The sequence below is a fragment of the Habropoda laboriosa genome, unplaced genomic scaffold (assembly GCF_001263275.1).
Source record: "Habropoda laboriosa isolate 0110345459 unplaced genomic scaffold, ASM126327v1 scaffold22, whole genome shotgun sequence".
NCBI classification, from domain to species: domain Eukaryota; kingdom Metazoa; phylum Arthropoda; class Insecta; order Hymenoptera; family Apidae; genus Habropoda; species Habropoda laboriosa.
In genome coordinates this window covers 2,492,181-2,510,799 of record NW_017100261.1, presented here as the reverse complement: position 1 = coordinate 2,510,799, position 18,619 = coordinate 2,492,181, and the positions used below count along the sequence as shown (strand labels likewise).

Below are 18,619 nucleotides of genomic sequence, written 5' to 3'. Positions count from 1 at the left end.
GGGAAAAAGCCAAGAATATTTTTCGTGGAGAACGTACGATTTTATGCGTTAAACGAGTACTGTGATTCATACTGGAATCATGGTGTCGAGTACACTCGAGTGGATTCTGTTATTAGAATCGATGCTTGTAATTTACGAGGGAATATTAATAGAGGATGGTTTTCTCTGATATTGTAAACAGGCTTATTATGGAGTTCATTCGTATGAGATAATATAGAGGGTGGACAACGCAACTTGATCATTTTAATGATTTCCCTTACTACTGGATCAATACAAATTCTTCTCTTTTAATACCTTGATTTACAGGGGCCTACAGTCATTTTTTTTTTAAGTTTTTAAGGTCACCTTTGACTTTTTTAAATGGAACCCTGTAATTGTTTTTCACTTATCTTTTGTGAAGAAGAAGATAAATACAGCAAACAGAGCAACATACATTTTTTGTCATTAAAACAGGAGAAACGGTGGAAAAATGTAATTTAGGAAAATCCTGCACTATCGTATACAAACACGGCGTTATTGCGCGATCGAATTGGTCTGACCTTTCGCATAACGTTCATAAACATTGAAATGTTTCATAACCACCACTGATAGCTCTCGAAGACGTAAGTCAATACATTTACGCTCTTTCGAAAAGATAGATATAACCATCGATCATTACCGTAATGAGGAAAAAATTGAAATGCTCTTAATTTATGGGAAGAGCAAACGTAATGCTGTAATGGCACAGCAGTTAAACGCTGAACAATTTCCGAATAAAAACATCCATCGCGTCACATGTTTCAACGTGTACACAAAACACTTCGGAAAACAGAATGTTTAAATCGACAGAAACGAAATCGTTCAAAAGTCGAAACTGCTGTTTCAACTGAATATGTTGTTATAGCTACAGTGATCAATGATCCTCACATGAATTCCCGAGAAATTGCAAACAAATAATAGTATATCGAAATCTATATAACGTTTTGAATATTCTTTCATTCACCATTTCTCCTGTTCTAATAACAAACAAAGTGTGTCACGGTGCTTGCCATATTTATCCTTTTGCCCACTAAAAAATAGGCGGAAAAAAATTATAGTGCTCCATTTAAACAACTAAATGTGACTTTGATAACTTTAAAAAAAAATTTAACCACAAAACGTACACTGCAATTAGCCTGTAGACTAAACCAAGGTATCTAAAAAAAAAAAAAAGAATTTGTATTGGTCCAGTAGTAACATAAATAATTAAAATGATCAAGTATAGTAAAATGCTTTATCCTTCAAAATAGTACCTACGTTCTTTATTATTATCTCCCTTTTGTTCTAGCTGTTATACTTTTCCTTTTGCAGTTGTTCCATTTCACACTTTGCCGATTAGCTATCGTCCATGGAATCTCGAACGTTTCCATTGTCCACGAAATAACTTCAAGACGTAAGAAAGTATCAGCCCGTGAACTTTTCCCCTGGTGCCACCAACGCGCTCGTTTAATGCTGTAAAATTGCCCCGATGTAGTTCTAGGATGGCAGAGCATCGAGGACATGGCTAAACCGACGTACAATTTATTGGGTCAATTCCGCGGCGCGGAAGGAGCATGGATATCGGTGAGAAAATCGATAACAAACGGGTCTCTCAGACGGTTTCTCGTTTTCTGAAATACAGGAGGAAATTTCATTTGACCCGTTAGCCGCGCACAGCGCAAAACCAGCGAAACTTTTTCAACGACTCGGACTAATTTTTCCCTTCACTTTCCCTTCCCTCCCACGAGCTACGCTGTCCTTTTTCCCGCCGAAGAAAATACATTTCGTCGGCTGCTCCGTTGCTCACGAAAAGTCGTGAAACTTGAACGCCTGACGTTTCACTTAAATCTGAGCGGGAATTATGAAGCTGAGAGTGGAACCTCCGGAAAAAACAACGGAAAGGTTGAATTACTAAAAAAGAAAAGAAAAATTAATTATCATTTAGTTAATTCCTATTTTATATGCTTTTGCGAAGGATTAATATTCAATAATGTCGACGACGAGGTAATTTAACCGTGTAGTTGAAAACAACGGATTCGAAACGAGATATCGTTTCATATTTCTCTCGTAAATGCAACATTTCGGAACGGTGGACGCAATAAACTACAATTTTCCGTTAATTCAGCGCACCGCGCTTGCTATGGCCCAAGTATTCTTCCTCGTGTATTTGAGTACCAGAAATAAACACGTCCAACCACCCAGCAAAGTCTCCTCCGCGCTTATTAAATACTTATAAAATATCTTTTAACGATAAGAAATATCTGAAAACAGAAAGAAAATGATTCGAGAGTAGTCCACAGTGGGGAAGAATAATGGAGGAAAAAAGTTTGGCGAAAGAAAAGAGAAGCCGTAGAATGAAATAAACAGCGCAGACCTTCTTGAATCGTCGGTTAAAAATAGAACGTAACTGTGTTTCAACGTAGGATCCATTAATTTGCGTAAATCCCTGTCGAAGCATTCGCGAATAATGGCCGCCGCTTTTGTAGCTTTCGCTTCTCTTTCCTTTTCGTACGACGCATGATTCGACGGCGAAAATAGCAAGCTGCGTAGAAAAAAAAAATGGAGAAAGAGGAAGGTACTACTAGTTAACGTCTAGTTGCTCCCTGATGCAGCAAACGCGAATCGAATCGCTCGTATAACGTTGAAAGTATTCGACCCCCCTTTTACCAATACGTAAACTCGAACGACACGCCGAGAGAGAGACACCGTTTTCAACAGAAGCATTTCGATATTGTGTTCGAGTGTGGCGTCGAGGGCCCGTCTTTAGTTATGGCGCGTTAGTTACGCAATGCTTACGTAGCGATAAATTATACCTTGGCGAAGAGAGCGTAGAGACGCGAGAGTTTTTCATTAAACGAATTTATTCTCACGATTGCGCGTAGAATCGTACCAGATTCGAGTTGAGCTGATTTTTTTCCATAATTTTTAAGATGATTTCGGATTATACTGCGTGGTCTATCAGTCGATTTCATCCAACGAAGCGTTCGAAATATCTTCGTGGACAGAGTCGATAAATTCGTCAAAGCCAGCCTAAAATAACATGTCCCTGAAAAAGTGAAGCGAAATATTGGGTTCTTTTTTTGGCCGGAAAATCGGTTTCGAGGTGTATTGTACGGAGTGTATTCTACGGCAAATATTAGTTTGCAACGTGTGGCAACTTAAACGTTCTTTTGTAACGAAATTTTCTGTGATAAATGCGACTTGATAATTCGATTAGAACGAAGAACGCGTTATTCGACTTTGGTTGCTTTCCATTCGCTTTTTGTCGCTTCATTTTGAATTAGATCTTGAAATACGATAAAGAAATTTGTAACGTACCATTGAGAAAGAGATAAACGTGAACTTTGACATCTTGGACTATTCTACTCTACCTTTTCGTTCACCCAAGGTATATCCAGAAGCCTAGCAACTTCACTGTTTTCCTCTCGTTAATTCCTTCCAACTGCGTTTACCATTCGTCCAGTCAGCACAGTCGAGAAAGTCTCCAAATGAAGGATAATACCGATGAAAATAATCAATAAGTATCTCTCCGCGTCGCTTCCTTCCAAGTCTTAAATACAACTCCTTAATTAAAAGTCTTGGGCGGTATTAGTTTCCAATTAATCACGGTACGTTAACTTACATCGTTACCCACTTTTAACCAGTCAAATTTTCAACGACGATTTATCAGTAACTTCTACCGAACATTCCTTAATTACGCGCCAACAACAAATTTCGATCATCCAAACAATATTCCTTCCTTGTTACATACATATGTACATGAGATTTAGTAATTCAGGTTAAGCTCGATCGTAAACGAAAGTGGCACCATATCGTCGATAAAACAGTGTCTAAACTTTGATGGCTGGTTGCCAAACCGATCAGCAACCGATCCTTTTCTGGGAACATCACATTCCGATGAATTATACGATTACCTTTCCAAGCATATGCTGCACCGTTTTCACGTATTCACACGTATCGTAACCGCGATGCCAACGGCTGACGTTAAACTTGCCTCTATTGAGATCCGCGAGGGTCCACGTATTACCATTCGCCTTATTTGCTCAGGCCTGGTGGTTCTCCTTTCAATTCCGCATCAACCAGGATATAATCCCGCGATATATGAGTGTCATTTGTAACTTGTAATCTCGCGCGATATGTTCGACATAATTCAGAATTAGGCCTGTTCCGTAGTTACGTAATGTTTCATAGGTTGTACGGCCGAGAAAACGGGGAATGTATGAACGTCAGAGAACAATGCTCGTATTCATGGTAACCATAATTTTCCTGTCTAAAGTCTCACATGGTAACACAGGGACTACGGTTCAATGGTACGAGTGTTACAACAAAACGTCGAGTAACTCGAAGTGGGCGTGAAATATGCTTGCAATTTGTTTCGTTGAGTGGTAAACGCAGGCGCCATTCAACAGAATAATTACGTTGTAGATGATAGAAAATGTTAGGAGAATTTTAAATGTACGTTTTAAATATTGATTATGATATTGTATATCGACGAAATTGCTTTTTTTGTCGTTCAACTGTACGGTTTTAGTGTGCAAACATAACGTATGTTTGCATCCGACATTCTATGAAGGGTTCGTCCACAACGAACCCCTCGAATCAATTATCATTTCATTCGGAGGAAATTACCGATAATTCTAATGCCTGTCGGATTAGGGATCGATTTTCCAAAAAAGCGCAAAAATTTTCATGAGTCGACGTAAGCGGCTTAGCGGCGTGCGTTCACGGCAGCTGTCTGACCGATCTATCGAAAACCCATCTCTTTATATATATTGTTCATAGCACGAGCATTAATCCGGTAAATACGGAAATTATCCGAGAAGGGCTCTACTAAAGGCAGAAAAGGGCGCAAGCACGGTAACGTGTAATCATTTACTCAGGTAGGGTGGACATTTTGCAAATTCGAAATAATACGACGTATCACTGCTTCGTTCGTAAATATTCCATGTCACAAATTATTTTGAAATTATTCGAAGATAATTAAATGTCAATGTTAATTTTATAAATATTACAATTTGAATAAACACAACAATTGATACAATGTTACCAGCACATGTCGAATGGTTATTTTAAATTACAATCGTTGCAGATATGTAAATTAAGTAAAAGTTTCTTACCTTATCCCATGGACTGTCGCAATGGTTGACTATGCAATTTTCTACAAGTGGTATTATACTTCCTTCTTTCGTCTTGGAGTGATGAAATCACAATAAGAAACACTTCAGAATTTTTTATTTATTAATACACGCATTGCTAATTAGATTAATGCACTTAGATTTGTTTAAAATGCACTCAAAATTATGACATGTAACTTGTCACGTACTCGTTCAATTACTAACTACTACTGTAGTCAAACCACACAGGAAGTTACCAAAAATGATCATATCAGCTTATGGTAATAAAACATAAATTATTGATATTTTTATCAATTTAAGGTTTCTTAAATCCCTGTTTTAACTACAGAACTACATACGCAACAGTCGGTCAAGTCAACTTCTAGAAAGTTCTAGAAATTACAAACTTATTCAAATGCAAGATAACGTAAATTAGAATGAACTATTTAAATACCAAATTTATTCTATTGAATTTACAGATCAAAGTCGCACGTTACAAAGAAATATTTGCCACAATGTAAATACTTGAAGAATATGTTTTTAACAGTTTCTCAAAAGTAAAAAAAGAATTTTTCTTTGCTCAACTACCTATGCGCAGAAACTCACATTCCATCTTCTAAAAACAAATACATGTATTTTCAAACTCACTTGTGTAACAGTATTGGCCAATGAGATCGCGGTATCGGCGGTAACCGTAAACTGCATAGAAAGATCTCGAATCCATTTGGATTATTTGAAAATCATATTTAAAGTAAAATTATTTCACGTGTCAGAAATAATTTTAAAAGCTTGAGTCAGATTCTGACCCAAGCGATATAAATTTTCATGTGTGGGTCGATTGTTGGAAATAAGATTGGTGGGGATTTGAAGAAACGAACTAAATCGAGCGAGAAAAGCCGAACGTTGCCGATTCATCGCTCGAGCGTACTCGGCGTCTGACCCGAACTACATTCGTTCTTGTTCTTGGATAGTGTTAGCATCGTGTCTGTTATTTAGTGTTTTTTCTTATTATCGTGTGAATAAACATATACATTTAAGTGACACGTAGTAACGTACTTACCTACTATCGGTTACGAAAAAAGAAATAAGTATGGCGGTAACGAGCGATGCTATGTATAACGCAGGAACCATCGTTCCATCGTTTATGTCGACAAACATATACTACGGTTACGTGCCGCATTGTAAAAGAGAAAATCAACGCAACGCTGCGTGCGAGCATGCCGAAATTTCGAAACCATTGCTGTTCGATTGTTGTTCGTATGATACAGCTATGGAAACCGATGATGACGGATGTGGTTATTCTACGGTGTCAGGCCGTTTGAATAACGATTACGTGATGCTGGAAGCATCAGTACAGAAACGATTAAAAACAAACGACAAACTACAACAATGTCAACAACAGACAGCATACAACGCGGATACGCTTCGACACAGGAACCGGAAGCGATGCAACAGTGATCTCAGCCCCACAAGCCAACTGAAAAAGTTTCGGGAAGGTAGGAGAGGATTTATAATTATATATTTTTGTTTATTTTTTATGCGAGGAGTAAATAACTATATTGGAATTGGCTAATTGCGAAAATGTTTTCCAAGTCCGCGACCTCGTTAATTCATATTCGTATATGCTTCAAATAGATCTTGTTAGAGGTCGTTTCTTCCTTCCTTTCGTTTGAGCGGGAGAATTTTTAAGCGCGGGAAAATGTTTATCGTATCAAAATCGTTGTATTTTTTTGTCGACCAGTAGGATGTTTAGAACAATATCTTTTAAATGCGCAATTTTAAAAAGAAAATTAAACGAAGGAAACTTCGTTTAAACAATAAAAGCTTTACTTTTATTTAATATTTCTTCTGTATTGTACCCGTTAATAATGGATATTTAAATATATGAATGTTCAATTTTCCCTTCTGTGGGAGAAAGGTTGTATATTTACATGTGACCACAGAGATTTTCATCCGATCCTGGCATTAAATTTATTTTGAAGCTTAATGCATCCTGTCATCTTCTGTACCATGGATAATGGTATATAATGGAAAGCATGGATGCTAATATTTTTTCATAAACTAATGACACTTAGTAAGTTTGGTCTTTTTTTGATGGTAAGGACACAATATGCTGAAAAAGTGGATGACATAGGAGATATGCAATTAAATTAATAGTTAAGGCAGTGGGTTTCCTTTCAGAGGCAGTGGTAAGGACCACGTACACTATGGTACAGGAAGTACAAAGGACTATGGATTGGCTACTGTGTCTTGTGAATCTGAGGCTTTACATGTAAATACTGCCAACAATATTCTGCAAGAATCTATGATTACAAATGAGAGCTGCTGCTGGACAGCAGGTAATCATAATCTGTTATATAATTCAGAATGTAAACAGTTATTGTCCAGTAATGAACATAAATCAATTGAAAACAGTGTTGAATATGAAAAGATTTTATTTGAAACACATGGGTGCTCGATATACCAGTTCCATCGATTGCAACTGGTTGATAATGACTGTAATGAGACAGAATTTTAAACAACTGACAATCATTTATAATGTTTATATTTTTTGTATTTGTATCACAAAGCATACATTCATTATGCACTTATACAAGTCATTATATTGTATTATATAGTTAAAAATAAATACTTACTTTTCTAAGTTACAATTTTTATTGTGATCAAACCAATGCAGATTAAGTAAAAACATTTTATATTAGGTGTTTTACACTTCTAGCTGTGTTAATAACACTCAGAGAAGTATTTAAGTTAATGATTAAATATAACATAGAAAAAAGTTATAATTCCATCTGGCATTAAGAGATATAAAGCTGTTGAAAACATCACACATTCCATTAAAAAATATATGATAAATACAAAATATACGTTTAATTATGTATGCAACTAAAAATGCTTTTTAAAGTAATTCAATATCAAAATATCATTGCATTGTCTTCATTTCTCTCATCTTCAGTTTTAGTAGCTAAACTTTCTAAATCTCCTTGACCATTAAATCTTGCTTGTGCAAATACAGTGTGACCAGCTGCTTCACCTAGACCTTGTTCATTATCTTCTTCATTCTCAAGAGACTACATAATCATATATTAATTACAATTTTTTATATTTAATCAAACATTTATAGTCTAAATATATGTTGAAAGTACCTGTTGATTACCAGAAGATTCAGGTCTTGATTGATCTGCTTCAGCCAGATCTTCATTGTAGCCTGGTTTAATAGATGTTGAAGGGAGAGCAATTGCAGAATCAGCTAAAGATGGTTCCTATAAAATATATAAGAAATATAAAATAATAACGTCCTTAAATATCTAACAATGTATTATGGCTGATAGAACTTACTGGCATATCCAAATGATCTATTAATGGTACATGTGCAGTAGGAGATGATGAAGTTCCTGCTTGAGATGATGTAACTAATTCTCCTATAGATTGATGATCTCTACTCATACCTAATGTTACATCTATCTCTGAGTCTTCGTCACTAGATTGACAACTTTCGCTGGCAGTTAGATCAGTTCTTTCATTCTGTAAAAAATTTTAAGAAATATATACAAAGGATAAGGATTATTTGATGTATTTGAGCCTAAATATATGCTGTAAATATACAAACCAATGGATTGCTTAAGGTTTGTGTAACTTGTAAAGCACGCAGCGATCTCCATAAACGAGGTCGCAATCTATGATCGTCGCTTATTGCTGTGATTTCCCTTAATATCATCACTAGATAGTCGGGCCGTTTTTTATTTACAGAAATGAGTGAACTTAGTGCTTCCTTCATTTCAAGACTATATAATAAAGTTTATAGAAAATTTATGTACTTGTAATCATTGTAGTCTAAAAGGAAATGGTTCAAAGTTAGATGATTAGAAAAAGTGTACCTTAAATTCTGAAATGGGTTGTCATCATTTATTACTGATTGTAATCGAAATGATGAATGTGCTTCTTCCCAAAGATTATCAACCTGTTGTTGAGATACATCATTTGTTAAATTATTACTACGAACAACAGTGTTCTCTCTTTCTTGCTGTTGCAAATTTGATTGTAATTGCAAATTTAAAGAATACTGTGTCTCTACACCATTTAATGAAGGTAAAGACATATCAGCTCCTTGATCCCGATTGCGTTTGTCTTTCCTTTGATTAAAATATAATATGTTGATATATAAATTTCATTTGTGTATATCTGTGCTAAATAGTTTATATAATTACATACATAAGAGTAGTATTAACACTGGCTATAGCATTTCCAGATGTTGCATTTGCAACAGCTCCTGATGTAGTATCAGTCATTGTTTTTGCACTTCCTGAGAGTAGGTTTTGTCTGGAATAACTGAAAATGCAAAAAAAGACATGTTTATTTGCAAGTTCAAATGTCACATTATGTTCAAGCTACTCATACCATGCTTGAGAAGATGAAATAAATGATACTGTTAAGATCGGAAAAGATATTTTTTTAATGCATAGTCTGTAAAAATTAAGTAAAACACAACACGTGTCATAGAAGGAAACAGAAGCTGTGGTTACTGTTGATTGAGCATATGTTGTTAGTCAAAATAAAAATGTGTCAAATATATGTATTTTTAAACACATACTACATACCCGTAATTTACGTACCAATATACTATCCTCATTTAGATTCATATTCACTAACCATTAGTCTATAGAACCAAATCATTACAGGTTTTATGTGCGATATGGCTTAAACGAGGGTAGTAATAAGTAAGAAGTACAAGACAAAAAGTGCACAGATAGACCGTGAAGTTTATTACATTATGCAATGATACATTAGGTTTACACAAAAATGGGAGATGGATGTGCACGATCTATTGTTTATAAAATACCTAAACTCATAAAAAACTTATTTCTTTCTAATAATATGTCCAATTGAAAAGAAATCTGTAAAACTCAATTTTATAAATCATAAAACAAATCATATTTTGTAATTTTATCAAGTACATTTTTGCATTAAATGATTACATGATGAAGAATCTTAAATTGATGTATGATATCGTTGTATCAATGTAGATAACACTTCCACTGTTCTAGGACAAATAATAAGATTCGTGTGAGTATAACAAACAGGTATATTTTATTACCTTCTGAAATTGTCCCAGTAGTTGTTTGCTCTATTCCCAGGAGGAACTTGATTATTCAATTGCTGCTGTTGATGTTGAGAATTAACAGAAGCCACTGCTGCACTATGAGATAATGCAGGAGAAGAGTTTGGCAATGACACCAAATTTGGTAGCGAAGAACTTGGTGGTAACGCAGAATCTAATGTTTCGCCAAGCTGATGAATGTTACGGGTTAAGTTAGAATATTCATCATTATTCTCACTGGTGTTTCGCTGCTGCAATTGTATTTGTCTCAAATGAGTTTGTAATTGATTAATGGCTGTGCGCATAGCTTGCTGTTCACGTTGTTGAGCCCATAAGAGTTGACAACATTGTTGTATTGTAGTACCCATCATTTGAAGTTGTTGTGCTTGAGATCCTAACAGCAATTGTCGATAATACTCAGCTGAACCTAAACAAGGTATTTGGAGCTTATTGTATTTTATAAACGATATATACAAATTTGTTTGATTATTTATGTTTTACCATGTTGTAACTGAGTTAACGGAGGCGGTGGATACGTCCACCAATTTCCATTGAATCCGTTTTCAATTGCCGTTGTTTGGGGACCGATATCCATTAAATTTTCTGATACGCTATCTGCGCTTTGACTGTTAGATCCTCCTGTACATAAAAAAAAAAACAATTAAAGTCACTCATATGATATGAATAAAATATATTTCAATTACCTATCGCTGTAGGAGCTGACCAAACGTTAGCAGGAGTGCTTGTATGACTAATATGTGAACTAGAACTTCGATGGCTACTTAAATCAGTTGGCCCACCCATATCACGATTGACACTAGATGATTGAGATGAGTCCTATTTTTTTGATTAAGTATGAATAACATAAACATGGTATATTATTTATATACGGAGAAATATAAAATAAATACCTTCCGCATAATGTCCTCAATTTGACGCTTTTTTTCTTGAGTAGGCTGAATCTCAGAAGTGCTGTTATTACTTTGCTTTTTTTCGGAACAAGATGATGTTGTCAATGATGGGGGAGGGGTTGATGTTGGAAACACAGATGTAGAATTAGACTGCATTGCCGTTAATGGTTGTTTTAATCGTTGTAATTCTGCCCTAGTTGTTTGTAACAAAGCTGATTGTTCCCGAAGTTCTCGCGTGACAGCCTATGAAGTAAACAGATATTATAAAGGTACAATATAATATACAGCTTTTAATAGCGTTTAGATTTGCACCTGAATTTCTTCAATAGTTGGTCTGTCTCCAGTGTTTCTGATTTTTTCGTGACTAATGTCATCAGTATCGCTTTGACGATCAAATGAAATATTCGTTCCATTTTCATCTTCATTTGCATCCATATCACCTGCAGCTTCACCATTCATATCTACCTCCGCTTCGGCATTCGAGTTAGAATCGAGACATTCACGTACTCGTGTTGCTTCTTCCATTAATGATTTCAAATGAGCAAGTTGTGCTTTCATAGCTTCTAATTCAGCTGCTTTGTCTCTTCCGAAGCTTCTAGAACCTTCAGAACTCTAAAATATAAAAATTATAATAATATATGCTATTTGTAATTGCATAAAATTAATGTAAAGAATAGTATACTAACACAACTGCCCCTATCAGACATCTCCACAGCATGTAATTCTGCTACAAGGTGATCCACATTTTTTTTCTTTGCTTCAAGTTGAGCTAATTTTCCTCGAAGTGCAGCTGCTTCAGATTCAAGTTGTTCAACATTCACGGGTAGCGGTAGAGGTAAACTAACAGGAGGTTGATTTTCTTGCTGTAAAAGAGCTTGTTGAGCTTCACGTGCTTCGTTCAATCTTTCTCTAACACGTAATTGCATTCCAACTAAGCTAGCTTGATGTTCCTGCAGTTGAGCAAGTTTTCTTTGCGAATCTTCCATTTTTTTACGCAGTTGCATCTCCCTACTTACATCGCCATTTTCTTCTACATCCTCTGTACTGTTTTCACCATTCTAAAAGAAAGATAATTGAACAATTTTACATTTAGTGAATTTGTGATTAAGTGAAATAAATTCACTATGTATAGATGTATGTATAATTTGTAGATTATAATTAAATAAGAAATGAAAGAAGCATGCAAGAATTATATGCAGTTTTCAAACAGTTAGTAAATAATAATTTTGTAAGTCCGGTAACCTCGCAAAATATCCCACTATTTTGATATTGTTCCAAGAGTTTAGTTAGTTTTCTTTCACTGTCTTGAAGATCCTCCACCATTCTACTTAACTTCTCACTTTGAGCTGGTGCACGCTACAGGGTAATTGCATAGAGATGTAAATATGGAAAGAACTTACTAGTATGAAAGACAAAAAGTCTTGGTGTTATGATTAATTTTTTGCACACTTACTGGATCACTGGACTGGTTAAGTGTATCCATCATAGTTGATGTATCTCTGATATAATCTCTAATTTGATTTAAACGAGATTCTACTTGGCTCCTGTCAGGCTGTAATAAATCAAACAGAGACTAGATTTGTATCTTAATAAAACAAATATAAGTAACTTGAAGAGTTGATTACTATAAAATGTGTATTACCATTTTCTCAACATTGGAAGGTTTTGTTCCTTGAAGTCTTGGAGGAGATTGAGTTTGGGAGTCAGTAGGTGGTACCATTTTTTGCCAATGTGTAAATTTCTCTACACTGTAATTATATGGTCGTCCAAAACTAAATGATACTAACATAATAATATTTTTTTAATTATTAACAAACACACTACAAAAATAAAAAAAGATAAATTAAATATATACCAAATTCAGGTATGTCTTGATAAGATGTGGATGGTACTGAAGAGACTGATTTTGTATTACTATCCTTTGTTATCCTTAGATGTTCCCTTTCACTAACTGGTTTCCAATCCAACTGATACTATCAGGTGTAATTTATAAAATAACAAATTAATTAGATACACAGATAAATGACAGTGATTTTTAGAAATGATGAGTGAAATACTGCAACTCTACTGCCTCGAGGTAGGATTGTATCTGGATATGTATTCTTAGAGAGAACTTCCCCACTATTCAGCTATCTATTAATAGATTATCTTTTAAACTACTATATACAGATTGCTGTGTAAAGTTTTCCTTTAGAAAGTTCAAGTTACATCAAATATAATAATATGTTATTTTTGATTTTCTATGATGCTTAATTCTATTTAACAATAAAACATCTTCCATACTTTTAAATAAAAATACATAGATTATGATACTATAAAATTACTTAAACTTATTTGAATTTATCCTTGAAATATTTTATTTTGTAAGAAACATTGTAATATGGAACATTTTACATATTAACATATTAAAAATAAAAATATCATTTATATTCTTTTTATGAGTTTACCAAATTGTTAGAGTGCTGTGCATGTCCATGATAAGTAGAACGGTTTGCAAATTGATTAGCAGCTGATCGTTCCCTATTTCTATCATTTCTTCTATTGCTTTTTGGAAGTGTGCCTGTGTTGCGTGGACCATCGTTAACACCCGGCAACATGTTCTTTGCACGGAATATTGTTACACTCTTGAAAAAGTATCTCTTTGTTCGTTGGCTTTTCACAGTTAACCTCGCTGCACAATTTTTGTCGCAAAGCGATTTTAAAGAAATGTGATTTTGTACGAATAGAAAGGTGTCATTTACCTGCAAATATTATAGAGCCGATCGTGCGAGAAGATGCATTTCAAATAACTAATACACGACTGACTCAGAAATTGTTTCGACAAATTTTATGTGCGAGACGGAAGTGTAAATGTATGAATTGGTATTCACGAGGCTCTTACGTCAAAATACTTGGCAGGCTAATAAAAAGAATTAGTTACTATAAATAAGTTAGGCCATTGACGCATTTACTATGATGATTATAAGAATATATCGATTGTAATTTCAAAACACTCTCAATTGCTTCGTTGCTGCGGCCATTTTTAAATACTTGTTTGACATGTTGTTTAGTTAAACATGATTCACATTAACAACATCAAACATGTAAACAAACTGTTAAAAAATGATTTATGCGAAATTAATTATTCGCAATAATTTTTCATATTACCATAAACCCCTTTAAAGTTCTCCCTTAATTTATATATATAATATGTATCTTGAAATAGAATGTTAAAACTATTGGTTAGTACTCAATGCAAAAAAGAAAAACACATTATTTCCTTTTTATTCAAAATATCGTTTATTATCAAATATTTTTTGTCTGTAATACACAATTGTAGTACATCATATTTTATTCTCTTTGAAAATGATGGTTAATTCGCTAAGCTAATATTAATATTTGCTAAAAAATGTACACATTGTTACTATTCTATAGTAAAAATTTAAAAAATGTTTACACCGAATCCGCAATACCGATACGCCAATAAAACGCAATGCATTTTAGTTGCATGAAAATACTTGCGTCATCATAGATAGCGCTTGCACTGGTATGTGGCGACATCTCGCAACAAGAGGAAAATTAATCTGAGCGCATGGTGCCATGACACTTGCAGAGGGACGCTGTTTCGCGCCTATGGCCTGAGGGGTTAATAATAAATAACCGATTCCGTCACATGTACATTACTTCTACGTGCTTTACATCTAGTCTTTAGAATCTAGGCAGCGCCTATGACAGACGACGTAGATCTCGATAGTGTCGCATACGCGGCTTGCGTTTCCTCGAAATATCGCCTGAGAGCTACCGATTCGTGCAGATCTCTGAAACGTTTCAAAAAGAAAGAAAAAGTCAAAGATTGAGAGTACGGATAACCGGGTCCGCTGCATCGACGCTGACAATCGGTTGATCCTAGCCAGATACCGTATGTTCTCGTTAAAGCTCAGTGCGAGGCTGTACGTTTCCTTGCACATCGTTCTACCCGGATGCGGAACGGGTGTGTACTAGTGGTTACGTTTTGTGTATAAGTGTATGCTGTGTAATTTTCTTGGAGTTTATTTGGATTTATCCTCTGACGCTGTGAAATGCTGACAAGCTGGCAACATGCGTACGGCAGCATAGTTGATACGGACACACGGCTCATTATCTGTAAGTATTATTTTCCTCAGCAAAATTTCATTCTCTTATTGTAATGAATAGAAAATATTGGAGGTTATATTATATACGATCAACCTTTGACATTCACGTAGAACAAATTATGGCTACTATGTAAACTCACGCTGTACAACGAATAATAATGTTTACATACAGATTTCTTCGTAATTCCTGACACATATATAATCGAATTATAAACTATCAGTATTTTTTAATTACACAGTGTAAATTTATTGCACGACTTTAATTCATGTTAAACGATTCACTTGTAGCTTTATGTTCCCTTTTGTGTTGTTCTTCTTTCACAATGCCAGGTACGACGGGTATGAATCACAGAGAAAGCTTATACACTGTACTTGTTCTATCCAATTAAAAATTCATCGAATTTTACATATTCAATAATGATGTGACATTAAATCCGTATGATCGAATATTCTTCATTCAACCTATCCAGTGTTCATCTCAGGTTACCAATTTTCCTCCTTGAATAAATGATCAAGTATCAAATGTTATATCGTGTTTGTTCCGCGGAATAAGAGAACCTGCTAGAATCCAGCCTCCGCGAAGTACTACGTACACACCATGACTTAAATCGGAGGCGTAATTGCACTTAACCCGAATCAAAAATTTTCGTTCGACTCGTTAGCCCGTCGTGTTCATGTCATGTACGCATATCGTCCTCAATTAGTTCAACGATTACACAAGGACGAAGTTGTCGTTCGCAAGAAAGAACGTAAGAATAATCGTCTCGCCGGCGCTGTCGTTAATGCATTTGACAAGATCGACGATGATGGCGTGGTATCGGCACGCATTGGCACATATATTTATGGAATTTTCGTGTTCACGAATAGGCTGTGAGCGTTGCACTTTAGCTTGTGACTACTTGTTGCATAATGCATCGATCTCGGTGACCTAACCCAACTATGCAACGTCTTTTCATTGCACGCGCGTGTACTCGCGTGCGCCCGTGAAAACCGCCATGTCGTGTATCACACCCGGTATATACTACATATGTATGTGTTCCAACGTATGGAACATCGATATCATTTCGTTCCTTTCATTCAACAATATGGACTTCCCATCGGCCTTGTGTTAATTTCGTCACGAATAATCGATAATACAGGTGGCGTGTTAATTCTAAATACTAGGGTCGATTCGACTTATCAACTATGCCACTCTTTATATTCGGCGAATCGTGAAAATGGAATTGATTTTCACGCAACATGCGAGACGCTCGTTCGTTCGCTTGTTAACCGTATCTTCGATTAATTTCCTCTACGTTCTTTCGCGTGTCTAATTTCATTTTATTCTTTCCTACTTCTTTCAACTGGTTCACGTTAATTATTCAAACGTGAAATTTAATCGTCTCTCTTTCTCTTTCACTGATTTTCCACGTGAAACGTTTTTAAAGCCGTTTCAAGTGGATAGAACAGATTATTCCAGCGATTGATCGATTTCGACGTTAAACCGCGGTGCGTGCATGCGTGCTTGCATACGTGCATCGTTCGACTTGAACGACAGAAACGCGGAATTTGAATTTTCTTCTCACGTGAGCCGCATATGTCGCTGAACGTTCGCCAGCTTTTCATTTCGTTTGTCCCAATTTCATAGGTTTATTTCTGTGAAGAATGGGAACTGGCGTTTTTGTTTCTTCGTCTCTCCCTCGCTCTAGCTCGTCTCTCAACCACAGATTTATACCGGTCTCGTAAAAATTCACTTGGCAAAAATTCCAGCGTCGATCGTAAAGTTATTTCCTGGCGGATAGCTCGTTTAAATGAATCGTGCCAATTGATCGTATCATGGACTACTTTGAAAACGGTCTGTACAATTTCCCGAGAAATTCTTTTCGATTTCATAACTCGTCGAAGATCTGTACACACGAGTGAAGGCATCAAAGAAATTCATATTATTCGAAAATTCGAGGAAAACGTATTGGAAAAAAATTGGAAGAATTTCGTTTCGTTGGTTACGCGATATCCGTTCGATTTTCTCTATCAATTTCGAGCTCTGTTTATTTACATCAACAGGTAGCTCGATATTCGTAAAGGGACGATGAGCGTTACGTGGAATCACGTGAGTCGAACAGATGTCTTCAAAGGCAACCTGTTTCGCAGTAATTTGTAGATACATGATCTCGTTGACAACCGAAAGGTTCACTCGGTGCCAATTACAAATACGTGATTTGGAATGGTGCCTGTATGCGTGATTAAAATGCGATTCGCCAGGCGTCGTGTTTCCAACACGATGGTGTTCGCTGGTGATAATGTACTCGACAAAATCGCTGTAATAACCGCGTGTATCTTGATAGTAGAATCGTGTACTTTTCTTTGCTTTTCTCTTTTCTTATATGTACATTTTAACTGTTTTATATACATTGTATACCTTTATATGTGACACGAACAAGAGAAGAAATAAGAGTGTATACACGATGCTACTGACATTCTATCTAGCGTGTCTTTCTCGTTTTTGCAAGCGACACGACGTTATAACGTAAGAATGGAAACAATGACTTCCCGCAGTTGCCGCCTATTATCGACGATCGTTTTTCAGCGAGCGACATTGATGAGAACGATTGTCAGAAGAGATAAATGATATATATCTAACGAAATAACTGACCGATACGATTGTATCCTAGTTTCGTTATTTCCGATATGATTAGATATGGCAGAATATTCGATAGAAGGTTTCTGTGCCGATTGTACTGTGAAATATTAAAAACCACCAGGCTTTCGTTTCTGTTACATTGCACGCAAAAGCAACGATTCCTTTCCACACGATTTTACTATGTATTAAAATATACAAAAGAAAAATCCTTATCATATACATCAGCTGTATCTCACGGAAAAATCGTTTTTTATCGCACCTCGTCTCTTATTCTGTTTTTTCTTTCATTTTTTTTTTTTTTAATTCACTCGCTGATCTGACGATAGGAAGGATATAAAAGCTCATTTCGAAGAGGGTGTGGCGTCACGTGCGTCCTATCGACGGATCAACGTCGTTGCCGATGGCAAACACGAAAGCTTGACCTGTACATCGTAAATAAACGATCACCCATACATCTATCGGAGTACGCACCCAATGATGGGAAGGGCTGCTCCTCCATGTTAGGTATATCATTTCCTCGACTTAGCTGCTTTTATTCGACGACTGAAAAACCACAGCTACGCCCATCGTTCAGTTACACGGTTCACGCGATTTTTCAACCATTTCGTAATTTTCTTTCTGTGTGTTAGCACAACTTAAATAAACGTAACACACGATAGGCTATTAACCAAAATGTATTATTTTCTAAATGTAAGCGGCTGCTAAGGTACTCGGGTGTCCGTCTCGCTCGACGACTACATTAAGAGTGACCTCTCCGCGTCCTATCC

The 18,619-nt window shown here is 35.8% G+C and overlaps 2 protein-coding genes across 2 annotated transcripts; one reads left to right on the top strand and one right to left on the bottom strand.

The window, feature by feature from the left end:
• Positions 1-6,087: 6,087 nt before the first annotated feature.
• Positions 6,088-7,675, top strand: LOC108572753. The gene is made up of 2 exons (XM_017935037.1): positions 6,088-6,607; positions 7,295-7,675. Exons 1-2 carry the CDS (start codon positions 6,202-6,204, stop codon positions 7,627-7,629), a joined length of 741 nt encoding a protein of 246 aa, XP_017790526.1. The 5' UTR covers positions 6,088-6,201; the 3' UTR covers positions 7,630-7,675.
• A 351-nt stretch (positions 7,676-8,026) lies between these two features.
• Positions 8,027-13,882, bottom strand: LOC108572665. Its single transcript, XM_017934928.1, has 18 exons — positions 13,862-13,882; positions 13,568-13,791; positions 12,976-13,093; positions 12,763-12,902; positions 12,574-12,672; positions 12,363-12,476; positions 11,807-12,178; positions 11,433-11,732; positions 11,121-11,363; positions 10,914-11,046; positions 10,711-10,848; positions 10,207-10,636; positions 9,324-9,440; positions 8,990-9,244; positions 8,722-8,896; positions 8,451-8,636; positions 8,258-8,374; positions 8,027-8,182 (listed from the first exon to the last, which is right to left on the bottom strand). Exons 2-18 carry the CDS (start codon positions 13,715-13,717, stop codon positions 8,027-8,029), a joined length of 3,243 nt encoding a protein of 1,080 aa, XP_017790417.1. The 5' UTR covers positions 13,718-13,791; positions 13,862-13,882.
• Positions 13,883-18,619: the final 4,737 nt, after the last annotated feature.

What these genes read in the sequence shown, in the direction of transcription:
- LOC108572665 (XM_017934928.1), bottom strand. Translation starts at nt 13,717, where the DNA reads ATGTTGCCGGGTGTTAACGATGGTCCACGCAACACAGGCACACTTCCA. An exon ending in GTCAGCTCCTACAGCGATAG is followed by an intron (nt 10,849 to 10,913) that starts GTAATTGAAATA and finishes TTTTATGTACAG; the next exon opens with GAGGATCTAACAGTCAAAGC. An exon ending in TACTGGGACAATTTCAGAAG is followed by an intron (nt 9,441 to 10,206) that starts GTAATAAAATAT and finishes TTGCATTTTCAG; the next exon opens with TTATTCCAGACAAAACCTAC.
- LOC108572753 (XM_017935037.1), top strand. Translation starts at nt 6,202, where the DNA reads ATGGCGGTAACGAGCGATGCTATGTATAACGCAGGAACCATCGTTCCA. An exon ending in ACTGAAAAAGTTTCGGGAAG is followed by an intron (nt 6,608 to 7,294) that starts GTAGGAGAGGAT and finishes TTCCTTTCAGAG; the next exon opens with GCAGTGGTAAGGACCACGTA.